Below are 13328 nucleotides of genomic sequence, written 5' to 3'. Positions count from 1 at the left end.
GCTACCGGCGAGCCCCACATACCCCTCCACTGTTCCCGTGGGGGAAACGCGTAATGCATTTTTGCAGCGTTAAAAAAGAATGGTACCTGCTCAAACGGGTTTGCACATAGCCCAACCAACAAGTACTTATTCCTATACCCGAATGTTACAACTGTCTCATCATAAGCATGACACCTATTAATAATCTAAATAAACATAGAAATCGGATTGGATATTAAAAAAACAAAATCATAGATTCAATTATCAAACATCTCGTAAAAAATTAAAAGGATCGCGAATATATAAGACCTTGAAAGTACTCGGTATATTAATAGCCGTTCACAATTGCGTTGCTGACCTTGGGCACATTTTTATTCTATATTATAAATTTTATAAGCAAACTAGATACGTATTTTATTGGTTTCAAATGGTTTATTGTTTTATAACTCGATACAAAGTCCTTGATAATAATCAGATCGCATAATAATCACAACGTATTATAAAACAAAGTCCGCGTCTGTCTGTCCGACTGTCTGAACGCGCTAAACGAACGGATTTTCATACGGTTTCCACCAATAGACCGAGTAATTCATATGGAAGGTTTAGGTGTATTCATTAGTTAATTTTTTTGTTAATTTACCTAGATATCACGATTGTTAAAGTCGGAAAATATCACATCCATTGGAAGTTTTACTAGCGTGCGCCGCGTAAACCGTAACAGTTAAATATATAACGATATAAAAGTTATATGTTCATGTACGAAGCCGGGACTGACTAGTCCATCTATTACTAAACGGGATATAAATTAACATCGCTAAACGTTATTCAATATAGAACACTTAACATTTAAGATGTACACGGAAGTTTTCGACTCCGTAAACTCAATAAATTTTCCTGGTGCGAGGTATTCGTTTCAGCCCCAGATAAATGAGATTACTCCCGGACCGGAGGGAGATAGAGTATTATATTCACATCACAGAAATGTGCGTCCGTACCTTGGGATTATATTTCGTTTCTTAATTTGCATCAAATGTTTGCTCGTATTTTAAAATTACAAAACTAAATAAATAATATATAGTACTCATTTACATCGGCGACCTTTATATTTATGTTAGTATTTAATTAGCTTTTAGACCAAATTTTTGAAACTAGTAAACTACGACTAAGTAACATGCATACATTCTTATTTCTATTATACTACTATCTCGTTGGTCTAGTGGCTTGATTAAGACCGTAGACCCCGGAGGTCCTGGGTTCAATTCCCAGGTCGGGCCAATAAAAAGTTATTGAATTTAACTGTCAGAAAATTCTCAGTAGCAGCCCGGAGTCTGGAAGTGTATACACTCTCGTGCCCCGGAAATCACGTAAAGCCGTTGGTCCTGCGCTTGAACTCATTCCGGTCGTGTCGGATTGCCGTCTCATCGGATTATGAGAGTTAGGGAATAAAGAGTGCACTTGTGTTTGCGCACACACTTGTGTACTATAATATCTCCTGCGTAGTTAGCTAATCGGTAAATAATAAATCGGTCTGGAGGAAATTATTATTATTATTATATTGAGCAGCTGTGGATACTAAGCAACATATGTTTTGGTGAGTGTTGGCAATGTTAGCATCAGCGAACCTTGATAAATAATTGAATTCTTGTCATTTAATAAAACATTATACCACTTTATCCACTGTAAATTTTACATCTACACTTCAATCAACAGCCAATCGTTGTCCACTGCTGAACATAGGCCTCTCCCAAGGTGCGCCAAAGCTCCCTGTCCTCCGCCTTCCGCATCCAGTTGGTGCCCGCCACCTTCTTAAGGTCGTCGGTCCACCTGGCTGGAGGGCGCCCTACGCTGCGCTTGCCGATTCGCGGTCTCCACTCTAGGACTCGTCTGCTCCAACGGCCATCGGTCCTACGACATACGTGACCAGCCCACTGCCACTTCAGCCTGCTAATTTTGCAAGCTATGTCGGTGACTCCGGTTCTTTTCCGGATAATCTCATTTCATGACATCTACACTTAGGAAGTATTTTATATCTTGGGTTTCCACAGTGTCACCCTCGTGTCAGGAGAAGGGGGGGGGGAGTATTAGGTGAAAAATTAGCCTATGTCCTTCTTTAGGATTCAAACTTGCTTCATTCTTAATTATGTTCTGTGGTCGTGAAAGCATAACAGACTGACATAGTTACTTTTGCATTTATAAAATTAACTAGTATATAGATTATTCATTAAAATTACAGCCTAACAGATTATTGTTCCACTGCAGAGCAGAGGTTGAAGATTATTATTTATTAGGCAATATTTCATCCAATTATTTCATCGAGACTTCTTGGTACTTTCCTCAAGATGATACTCTTCGTCGTCGAGAACGAGATGTTAATTGATGAGACTAGTTAAGAAATCAGTTTGAATCTGCGATCTTTACTTAAGATCCACGTGTTCTATTCACTGTTCACTGTTCATATCGAGTTTCTAAAGTAAACCAGACCCTAATTTGTATTTACTACTAACTAGGTACCTGATCCAAATCTCTGATGCCATACCATTAAAGTAATTTCTTATAGAGATTTTTTTTTATAGAATAGGAAGGCGGACGAGCATATGGGCCACCTGATGGTAAGTGGTCACCAAACACCCTTAGACATTGGCATAAGAAAAGTTAACTTAATTAAGAAATGTTAACCATCGCTTACATCACCAATGCGCCACCAACCTTGGGAACTAAGATGTTATGTCCCTTGTGCCTGTAATTACACTGGCTCACTCACCCTTCAAATCGGAACACAACAATACCAAGTACTGCTGTTTTGCGGTAGAATATCTGATGAGTGGGTGGTACCTACCCAGGCGAGCTTGCACAAAGCTCTACCACCAGTCCAGATGATGCAAAACGATATTGCTGTCGATAATTCTTTATCAAAATCAACCAAAATACCAAAGTCTGTATCTACTTAGTTGTAACATCAATTTTAGAGTCTACATTTCCAAAGCCAAAATAAAACTTTCATATAATACCACAATACTATATACAACGAAGCAATATTAAAAGGTTAAAGTTAAAAAGAAGAACAACATTATTTGAACAAAGTGTTCTGGATTTAATAGGACTTTGTTTTTTCATTATATTGCATTTCACAATAGCCATTCATCAAGATCGAAGACCATAAATCTCAAATTAGGAACATTGTAAAGTTTTATTGACTTCTAACGACCACAGGTAGAGCTCGAATTTCTTAAAGAAAATACAATAGGCGAAAAAAAATGTAATTACTTGCGTAAAATTTCTTTGTTACAGATCTAGTAGTCATCCCTTTTTTTTATACTTTATCTCGACTTAGTGACATTTAACGTGATTTGTTACAGCGCTGTGCCATAAATTCAGAAAGTGACGTAACCGAACCGTTACGTTTGAAAAAAATATTTATCGGATAATACCGTTAAAACATACATGGGCTCATGGAGATACGAATACTACGCCGAACTGAAGAACAAATGCAAAAGTACGCCCTAGATCGACGCATAAATAAATCACATTTGCCTATTTTGTGCAAAAACAAAGAAATACGAAAATGTTCACACGGCGGGCGGTGAGCAGCGACAAACGCAATGAAATTACCAACGAGAACCATTGTGACTTTTGTAAAGAAAGTCGGAACGAATTGTAAATCGGATCAGAATGCCGGGTGACGCCCATCGAAAGCGTCGAAACAATTGATGCCCCGTGTGTTTTTTGAATACAAAACTTCACGATTGTATGACGTCACAAAAGATGCCAAAGTCCCATAGAGTTTAATAAATCCTAAATTTAAAAGAAGCGACCTCGGCTTATTATTCGGACAATAAATCAATTGGACAGGGGAAGCAAATAAGATAAAAGATAACTTAAAAGAATTCCTTGCTGTCGAACAGCTGTACGACGGAGCACGGATAAATACTTCGTTTCTTACAAAGTACTATTAATGTATAATAAAACCACATAACTGAAAATACACCTCATTTCGAACATTGTAATATAAGATCTTGTGTAATTGTGAGCGTCTACCTCTTATTTTTCGGTCCATTTATTTTCCTTATTGAATGTTCTGGACGAATCTCTTTAAATGACAAACATGCCTTATACATAGTTCTATTTAAAAAAATGATTGGACGTTTTATAAGTGGTACTTTTAATAAAGCGAAAAATATATTAGCTTAACAATAAAAGCAAATCTTCATTATTTCTCAGACAAATTCGAAATGTATAACCATCACTCAAATCTATTTGAAATGAGCCGTAATTCAAACGTTCTACTTAAAGAAATATTCTCCAAATACTTACTCTACTTTACATTTAGATTTAAGGCATTATTCACCGCCCAAGATGCGCGAGTAACAGTATTGTTCGACAAAGCATTGTGCTGCCAATGACAGATAAGAGCAATGTAATGAGCGCCGCGACCTACAATGGAATCTCGCTAGAATGCCCCATACGAGACTTCGTACATAAATTTAAATAGAACGATAATACCACTAACAATACATATTACTATAATATCCACACATATTATTATTTAACATTGCGAATAGAATCATACGAGTTAAATCTAATTTATTAAACAAGTAGACAAAATAAACGTAAGCATAGAGAAATAGTGGGAGGGTAATCTTTTTTCAAATGAGCTTGTTCCTGTTACGGTCGGTTGGCTGTTTGTATAGAATGTTATACTTTAATATTTTAACAAAACGAAAACGTTTTCAAATACACTCGATTCACGATTCATTTTCGCGAATAAAGTCGCCATCAAAGCAAGAGTCTGTACATCTCGAACAAAAAACCGAAGTGATAATCATTACAATTTAAAAGCGTGAACGTTTGACATGATAATTATTTTATTATAATTATCAATTCTATCGAATCGAACATCTTCTTTATTTATTTAATATATTTATTATACAATATTAAACTTTATCGAAGTAAATCTTTACATTAATTACAGTTTTCCATAACATGATTACAGTTAAAAATATAATCTCTTGTCACTTGCGCCAGTACCTACGTCCGCACAGCTGCCCGACTGGTTTGTCCACTTGTGTCGGATTGATTTAACGTAAACGCACGATCTCAACCTCTTTCGTCTATATGCTCTCCTGGTACTTCATTATCGATTTATAAATCATCAATATCATCTAATGTTATTGATAATTAATTGATTAATTGATATTCTATCATTTCTTTTATTTTAATTAGATTCATATCATTATAATTATATTATGTGGATCGGTAATTATTACATATAAATATATTTCTACTTTTGGTTTTAATTTCTTAGATATTTTGGGACATTTAATAATTTTATTGATTAAAATCTTAATTCTATGTTAGATATAATGTAATATTTTTGTCTCTATAAATATAAAGATATTCATTTATTGTTTTAATTTATTTTAAGATAAAGTGGCTATTAGATGACTAAAAATACTCCTCTGTAACCTGGCTTTATCTTGAATTCATTTGAGCTGTAACTGGAAGGAATTATATAAAATAATATTTTTCTTTATTGATGTCAATAACATTTTGCATACAACAAAATAATTGTTAATATGTAAAATTTTTATGTCATTAAAACTCAACATAAATCAATTATTTTCAAGGCTATGGTATAATAATGTTAGATATTCTTGTATAAAAACATATATTTTGTGTTAACTTTTTGTTTATTATTCTTTAAAGCAGATACTAATTTAGAATGATAATGAAAATAAATGAAGTATGTATATGATACATAGAACTATTATATTATAATTCATGAGTAGCAACTGTCATATTTAGTGAGGAAATTTGAGCTCGTAGCTTATGAGCTTGATACATGTATGTCTAGAAGAAACTGGCTTTTACTTAAATATTTTTTATTAAATAAAAAGTTATATAATTATAAACATGTTATTATTAAATAATTGGATCTATTGCATTATGTAATTATTGTAAGTGCACTATACTATGTACGTAATGTGTACAATTAGAGATTAAGTAATAAATTATGATGCTTATCTCATTTAATAGTAAATATTAATATTGATAAATGTTTAATTATAAAAGAAATATTTATACATAAATATAAAAATATGATATGAGATGTATTATATATATTTCCTGACAATCATCCAATGCAATCAAAAATGTATTTATGGTAACTTATCAAAATATATAATAATTATATACATCTCCTATTACATAATGGGTAATAAATTTTTGAGCTGTTCTTTTCAGTAAAAATATTTAAGATTCAGTTATCAACTGGAAATAATTTACGATGTCTCATTTTATATATGATAATATTGTTTTATTTTTGTGCTTTTAATATTTATGATGATATAGAACAATGTTTTAACATTATGCGTTTTTGACGAATAGTTCCTATACATATTGGAAAAATGACCATTTCCGACCATAACAAGATACATACCTGATATATAGAACTGATGAACCATTCACAATTCTTCTCCAACCAAGTGGCACAGTTATAGTTTGTGGAAATTCACTATGCACATTCCTCACTTCAGATGTCTCTGATGACTGAGGAAGAACAGATGATGGCAGCACTGCCAGTACCACACCGTCAGCTGTCCGGACAAGCTGTGGTGCGCTACCACCATCTCCTTCACTAACTATCGACCTACTCACACCAATTTGCTGATTCAGTATATTTATACTCTGATTCACAATGGATTGATGTGACACACTTTGTTCTAATAACTGGTAGTTCACAAAACTCTTCCCCACTGATACCTCTCGCTCACCGGTGTTCATTCCATCATTATCACCACTTTGCACCGCACCATTATCATTGAACTGGCTCTGACCATGCACTACTGGTAACATAGGTGGCATATTATCTGCACTCATAGGACCACATCTTGTCTGGTATGCACTTAACTCCCCTATCTGCAATGGTAACCGAACATTGTATGAATCTAAGTTACTCCAGTCTGGATTCTCACAGTCCGTCTTCACAGCTGCACTGCTCGGCCTATCATTAGCCTTATTATCATCATTCCGCATACAATTATCTTTTAAATATGATTGTGTAGCAGTGAAATATTCATCCCGGTGTGCTGTGATGGTCTCAGATGACTCGAAAGAATTTAATTTGGCTTCAGAATCATTAAAGGGCTTATAGTAAACTGTACCAGGTGTGCTTCCTTGATCGTTTTGTTCAATTTGCTGTCGATAGAGTGTATTCCTGGGGAGAGCCAGATGCTGAGACACGTTGTCGTGGAGGTAGAGCGTGTCAAGCGGTGGATGGGTCTGCGGCGGCGGGTCTGGGCCCGCGGCGGCCGCCTCTAGCTGGCGCGCCTCCGCCACGTACACCAGCACGCGCGGCGCGCCAGCCACGCCCGCTCGCGGCGCGGCCACACTCGCCGGCTTGCCGGACATATCGTACACACATCACACGCCACATAAGCCACCCGATTACTAGCTGAACGCGACCAACCGATAATCTGCCGATGTACCAGCAGACGAAAAGTGATCCCACCTTGCATCGCTTTCCACCCTCCGATCATCGCTCGATGCCCTCACTTTGTTCCAGAACCACTGCACCATCCTCGACTATTTGTTTCTTGTAAATTATTGTCATCAATCTTATCTTAATTGTTTTATGGCGGGCAAAACAAACAGGGTCTAATAGTTTTATGGCGGAGCCTTTTTCGGCCCCATTGTATAAAAAAATAGGTCATAAAACGTTTATAAATCACTTTTCACTACTGTATTTTAAATCATTTAGAATCCATATTGACACTTGGAAAAGTAAAAAGGTCACAAAATGAAAAATATTTTCTTCATCTTTAATGTAAGACAAGTTCCACGAACTTTATAATATTCTTTTTGTCTGTCGTTTTTAATACTATAACACAAATTATTGTTTTTCATTAACACTAAAAACACAAAAAAAAATCTGTGATTCGCAATGCGATGCCATCAAAGTGAAACACTGTGAAGAACAACGAATGAAATCACCCCAGCTATGATATACGACTAACAGTTAAAGGTAGTTAAAACTATTTCTTCTGAATGTTCCTCTATAAGCTTTACGATCAGTTGGGTTATAATAAAGTTATGGCTACCTAGTACAGATAAAATAACCAATAAAATCCTGTAAATATTGTTGCTGTCCTACATCTGATTGGTTGAATTTACTGTTTCTACTTTAAGTACTGGCTATAATGAAACTACATCGGGAGAGACAGGGATAAAAAACGAAAAATGTTTTGCTTCTTTAAGACGGCAACAACGGGAACTAAAATGCATTTGAACTGCTTTATCGACATTAAAGCTGAGAATACACCACTTATGGGTTTTTCGGCAGCTTATGTGGTAGCTGAAATTTTGCATTTATACAATTATTGCAAATAGTAATACATATAAAATAATAAAATAGATGTATTTATATACATGTTAGTCTGATTTAAAACAAATAATACAATAATAAAATATAAGAAAATATGTGGACGTAGAGGTGAAATACATATATTTAATTTTAATTACTGACAGTATAAATAAAACATTCAGTATCGAATAATATAATGAAAATTAATCTATAAAGTAATACGTAAACTTGAAAAATCGCTAAATAATTTGTTAATTAGATTTTAATTCATATGTATTTTTTTAGTCTTTTTCCTTTTTGCTTGTTAGAGTAATGAAAAATCAAAAACGTTTTTGAATATCTTGATTTATTTAGTTTTGATTAATTGATTATCTTATATTATTTTATCACTTAACATTTAGTTGAATTTAATGGACTAACTGGTTTTTACAGTGACCAAAATTTTTTTACAATGTATTAATGTTTACGTATTTAGTGAATCATGATAAATGGCAACACTGTTATAAATGTCAATTTAATTTAAAGTTAAGCTTTAAAGCTAAATGTGAATGTTAATTCTTGTGTGTGCCAATTATGTGTTTTAGGTTATAACTTCTTGCTAAGTTACGCATTTTGTATAGTATAATTCTTTCTTAATATTTTTTTTTAATTCATATTCGTTACAATGAAACGCAAAGTTAAAGACTTGGATGATGAAGAGAGCAGGTAATTGACTTGTTTTTCTTTATAACTGTTGCAATCATGAAATAATAATTAGCAATTTTGATTTTACTTGCATAAAGTTATGATTTATTATTAATAAATTTCAGGTTGTCATCGTTATTATTCAATAAATCAAAAAAATTCGTTGATAATCTCTCTACTCCTGTTAAAACTGAAAACGATTTGGACTTGAAACCAGCATGGATTGACGAAGATGATGAAAAGTTCGGAGTTGATATCATACCTGGGACCAAGAGCAAAGCTCTGTATGTTCAGAAACTTAAAACGAAATACGAAACATTGGTAGAAACTCCGAGTTGGGCTAAAGTATCAAATTCATCTACAGAAGAGAAAAAGTCAGAGGAAATACTTCGCACTGTAGGCCACTTGCAGAAACCAAAAACAAAAGGCCTTCGAAAAGATAAGCTAGAGTTGAAAACATTTCCGAAAGTCAATTCAGAGACAGGTAATGAAGGTCCTCGAATTTCTACTGTAGTATTTCATCCCAAAATAAGTGTTGTACTTGTAGCAGGGCAGTCTGGTATTGTTTCATTGTTTTCTATTGGCGGTGATGTTAACAACAAACTCCATAGTTTTAGCTTAAATAAATGGAAGGTCACAACTGCTCAGTTTACACCGGATGGCTCAGAAGCCTTTATATCGTCAAAACTACAACATAATTACTGTGTTTACAATCTTGTAAAAGCTGAACCAAAATTAGTCCAGTTACCTAAAGTAGTAAGGAAGCCCAAAATATTCAAATTGTCTCCAGATGGAAAATATATAGCTGTTAGTGATGGCTTGGATGAAGTATTTATAATTTGTGCGAAGTCTAAAGAGCTGTTGAGATCATTAAAACACAACATGAATGTTGAATCATTGATATTTAGCCATAATTCTGAATTACTTTATTGTTATGGTGTTCAAGGAGAAGTAACTGTGTGGGATCTGTCAACATATAGATCTGTTCGGAAGTTCTATGACAATGGCTGCATTTCGGCATCCTGTATAACAATGAGCGAATGTGGGCAGCTTTTAGCTACTGGAAGTGGTGAAGGAATTGTTAATATTTATGAAACAAATAATCTCACTACGAGAGAACCATTGCCGCTTAAAACAATTTCGAATTTGACCACTAAAATAACAAATCTTAATTTTAATCCTACATCAGAAATATTATCAATATCATCAAGCTACCTTCCTAATGCAGTAAAGCTTGTACATATACCCTCTTATCATGTATTCCAAAATTTCCCAACTCAAAATTTGCAACATGTTGAGGCAGTAAGCTTTTCACCTCACAGTGGTTATATGGCTCTTGGGAATAACAAGAGTTGTGCTTATTTATATAGATTGAAATATTACAAGAATTATTAGAAAATAATGTCCAAAATCATTCAAGTATGCATATTTATGATGAATTTATTTGCCATAGAATGCTGTCTCTAAAAAGCAAACTAATCCCTGAGTGCTAAGCTAAAAACATGCTAACTATGTTAGCTAAATAGAATTGAATAAGGTAACCTTTTTATATTATTAGTAAAAGGTTTTATAATTTAATCTGCAGCTAACATCAGAGCCACAAAGGTGACAATGTTATAAATTAATCAAATGACATCATACAGATGTCAATTTTTTTTATGTGTCGACAACCTTAAAAATATATTTAAAAAAACTTGATAAATCATCCTGAGATACTGAATGATTTTATACTATGGTAATAAATACATGAAAGCAGAAAATGATTTTTATTGAAAATATAGAAACTGGTAAATTAACATTAGTCCAACATGTTCCAATGCTGTTTGTAGGGCATGTTCTAGAATAGTGCTCCATGACGTGTCAGTGGTTTTAAATGTGGAAACATAACATCCAAAATTAGTACATTTCCAGCCTAACTATGCATAATTTCAATAAACTTAGTGATGCTTGGCCTGATTTTAGCCACTCACTCTTCAACTTGCTAATGATAAGTTATATTTGTTAATAAAATTTACGATTAGTTATGTATTATTAAATAATAATATTATGTAATTATGGACAAAAATTTAACATTTGCTTTTAGTGTGATTAATATTACTGTTTTTGTTTTTTGATAAGTTGGAAGGTAGTATTATGTTTATTCAATATAATTTATTTACGAGTACGATTGTTATTTTAGAAGTTGATATTTCGTACACCGTTTTTATTTTGACAAAAGCTAAAAATATAATATATTACAGTGGACTTCTTAAATATGAATTTTGACTTAAGAAATTTTAAGTTTCATCGTAATTTTTTTATAGTCACTCATATAATTGAATAATTTTGTATCATAGCGAGTTGTGATAAATTATCTACAAGGGTATGTATATTGTAAGGTCTGTTAGTGTCTTTAGTGATTTAAAAAATCAACGCCATCCACAATTTGTAATCATGACTTGATAAATTCTCCATCTTTCGAGTGTGGGTAACGCCGGTAACAAATCGTAATGTCCTAGTTCCAATTAACACCAAAAGATGGCGTAGCATCCCAAATAGTTAAAAACTTTATACTATACAGGCATTTTCTTAAGTTTTAAGTGAAAAATCATTTTGGAGGAATAGTTTTACTAAACATTGAGTACTTAATAATTAAAAATAATCGTATATCTTTTAAGGAAATTCTCAATGAAATCGGTTGTCTTGTTCCAAACGTAATGTCCACTTAAGTCTAAGTCTTGACCGTCCACATTTGCCTGTACCGTTGCCTCAGGCGTCAGAAAATATAAAAATAGGTATTAAGTTTCTGACGTCTGTCAAATGTCTTCCGTCGGAAGTAAACAGTATAATAAACTAGGATTAGAAAGGAAGCTTATAATTTATATACTCTAGTCAAGTGATAATCCTTGAGTGTCTCAAATAAATCAATGAAAATTATGGGTACATATAAAAATTTACACGACATTCCCGAAAAAAAACCAAACAAACTCATAACCTTTGAAATTATGTAATTTCAACGCTATTACAATGGAACAAATGTAGAATATATGTTTTCTTACTCTCTACAATAACATTTAAGTAGTCTAAAACAAATGAATATTTGTATAAAATTTGAACATTGAAGAGAAAAATGGTTTCGTAAAATAGAAGTGTAATATAGCAATGTTGGAACAAGGTATTGTTGCAAAGATCACTTTGAAGTATTTCGGAAAGAATAAATTAACTAACAATTACTAATAATTATTAATATAAATATGCGTTCATATTTTCAGGTTAAAACAGAACTTGTTTGTCGCATATTAATCGTTACATAAACATAATAATCATTTCACCTATAAATTAAAATAGCTCAAAACCTGTAATCAGTAATGTATGACATCTGACAATTCGTTTTTTTTTTTACATGTGGACCAAGGAAGTCAGCACAAGGTCACGGTCGATTATTTAGAAACATTAGTATTATAATTGCACTGAACGAACCTCTTGATTATAAGTACTTCCTGTTTTCCTGTTTATATATGATTTGTTTACAATTTATTTTATTTAAATATTTTTACGACTTATATTTAATTGTTACTAGTTTCACAGACAAATAAATATGTGCTGTTTGTGTTGTCGGAAGTTTTATAACACTAATATCTAAACTACGATAAATGTTTCGTTTGCATAAGCTTTATAATCAACGTAGTTTTAATTTGATGCATTCATTTTTCGTTTTACAAAGGTCATAATATTTTTTAAGGTCAAAATTTGTCGCTGGAATAATAAACAACATTTACATTCGTTTTATCTCATTTCTGTGTCGGATCGTTAGAAAATTATTCTTGGTTACAAAACAGAATATTCCAAATCAGAATGCGGATATATTTGTATTAGCTCAAATACATACAATATTTGTCACTTGTATTCGGTATATTCATAAATATCACACACTATTAAAATATAATCAGTACCAACCACGTTCTAAGTCGAGGAGCGATCTCATAAGAGACATTCTTAGGTGGGCGCCGTTCATACGAAATAGCTCAAATTTGCATGTGAAGGAAATTTATTTTCTCGTACTTATATAAAAACCTAAATATCTCGTATTTTGGCTTACAAACCTCGTACAAATATCACTGTAAGTAAGTAAGTTGTTTGATTGACGTCCATTGAAAACCTAACTAAAGCTAACATTTATAACCTTAACAATCTACGTGCATTGCCAATCGAATACGAAGTTTTATTATTATACCCATTTTCATTTAGCATACTTAATGTAACCAAAGTGCTGAAGTTGTTTGAAACAAAAAAAAACATGTTATAAAATTTTGTATGTTAAATGTTC

General features: G+C 32.9%; 2 protein-coding genes across 5 annotated transcripts in view; one reads left to right on the top strand and one right to left on the bottom strand.

Moving 5' to 3' along the window:
- LOC126768857 (uncharacterized) overlaps positions 1-7966 on the bottom strand; it is a 75003-nt gene extending 67037 nt beyond the window's left edge. For all 4 annotated transcript variants that reach the window (XR_007669278.1, XM_050487211.1, XM_050487212.1 and 1 more), the window contains exon 1: positions 6416-7966. Coding sequence is in view for 3 of the 4 variants with exons in the window: in XM_050487211.1 (XP_050343168.1) it covers positions 6416-7386 (971 nt within the window). In the remaining variant the exon portion in view is untranslated. The remainder of the gene's footprint in view (positions 1-6415) is intronic.
- Positions 7967-8884: 918 nt separating this feature from the next.
- LOC126768962 (U3 small nucleolar RNA-associated protein 18 homolog) lies at positions 8885-10774 on the top strand. Its single transcript, XM_050487461.1, has 2 exons — positions 8885-9043; positions 9148-10774. The coding sequence occupies exons 1-2, from the start codon at positions 9003-9005 to the stop codon at positions 10415-10417; spliced, it is 1311 nt and encodes a 436-aa protein (XP_050343418.1). The 5' UTR covers positions 8885-9002; the 3' UTR covers positions 10418-10774.
- The last annotated feature ends 2554 nt before the right edge of the window (positions 10775-13328 follow it).

This window comes from Nymphalis io, chromosome 6 (genome assembly GCF_905147045.1).
Source record: "Nymphalis io chromosome 6, ilAglIoxx1.1, whole genome shotgun sequence".
NCBI classification, from domain to species: Eukaryota; Metazoa; Arthropoda; class Insecta; order Lepidoptera; family Nymphalidae; genus Nymphalis; species Nymphalis io.
This window is presented reverse-complemented; position numbering and strand designations above follow the sequence as displayed.

Excerpts from the sequence above, each read along its gene's own strand:
- LOC126768962 (XM_050487461.1), top strand. The coding sequence starts at position 9,003 with ATGAAACGCAAAGTTAAAGACTTGGATGATGAAGAGAGCAG. Across the intron at positions 9,044-9,147 it reads TTGGATGATGAAGAGAGCAG|GTTGTCATCGTTATTATTCA; the intron begins GTAATTGACTTG and ends AATAAATTTCAG.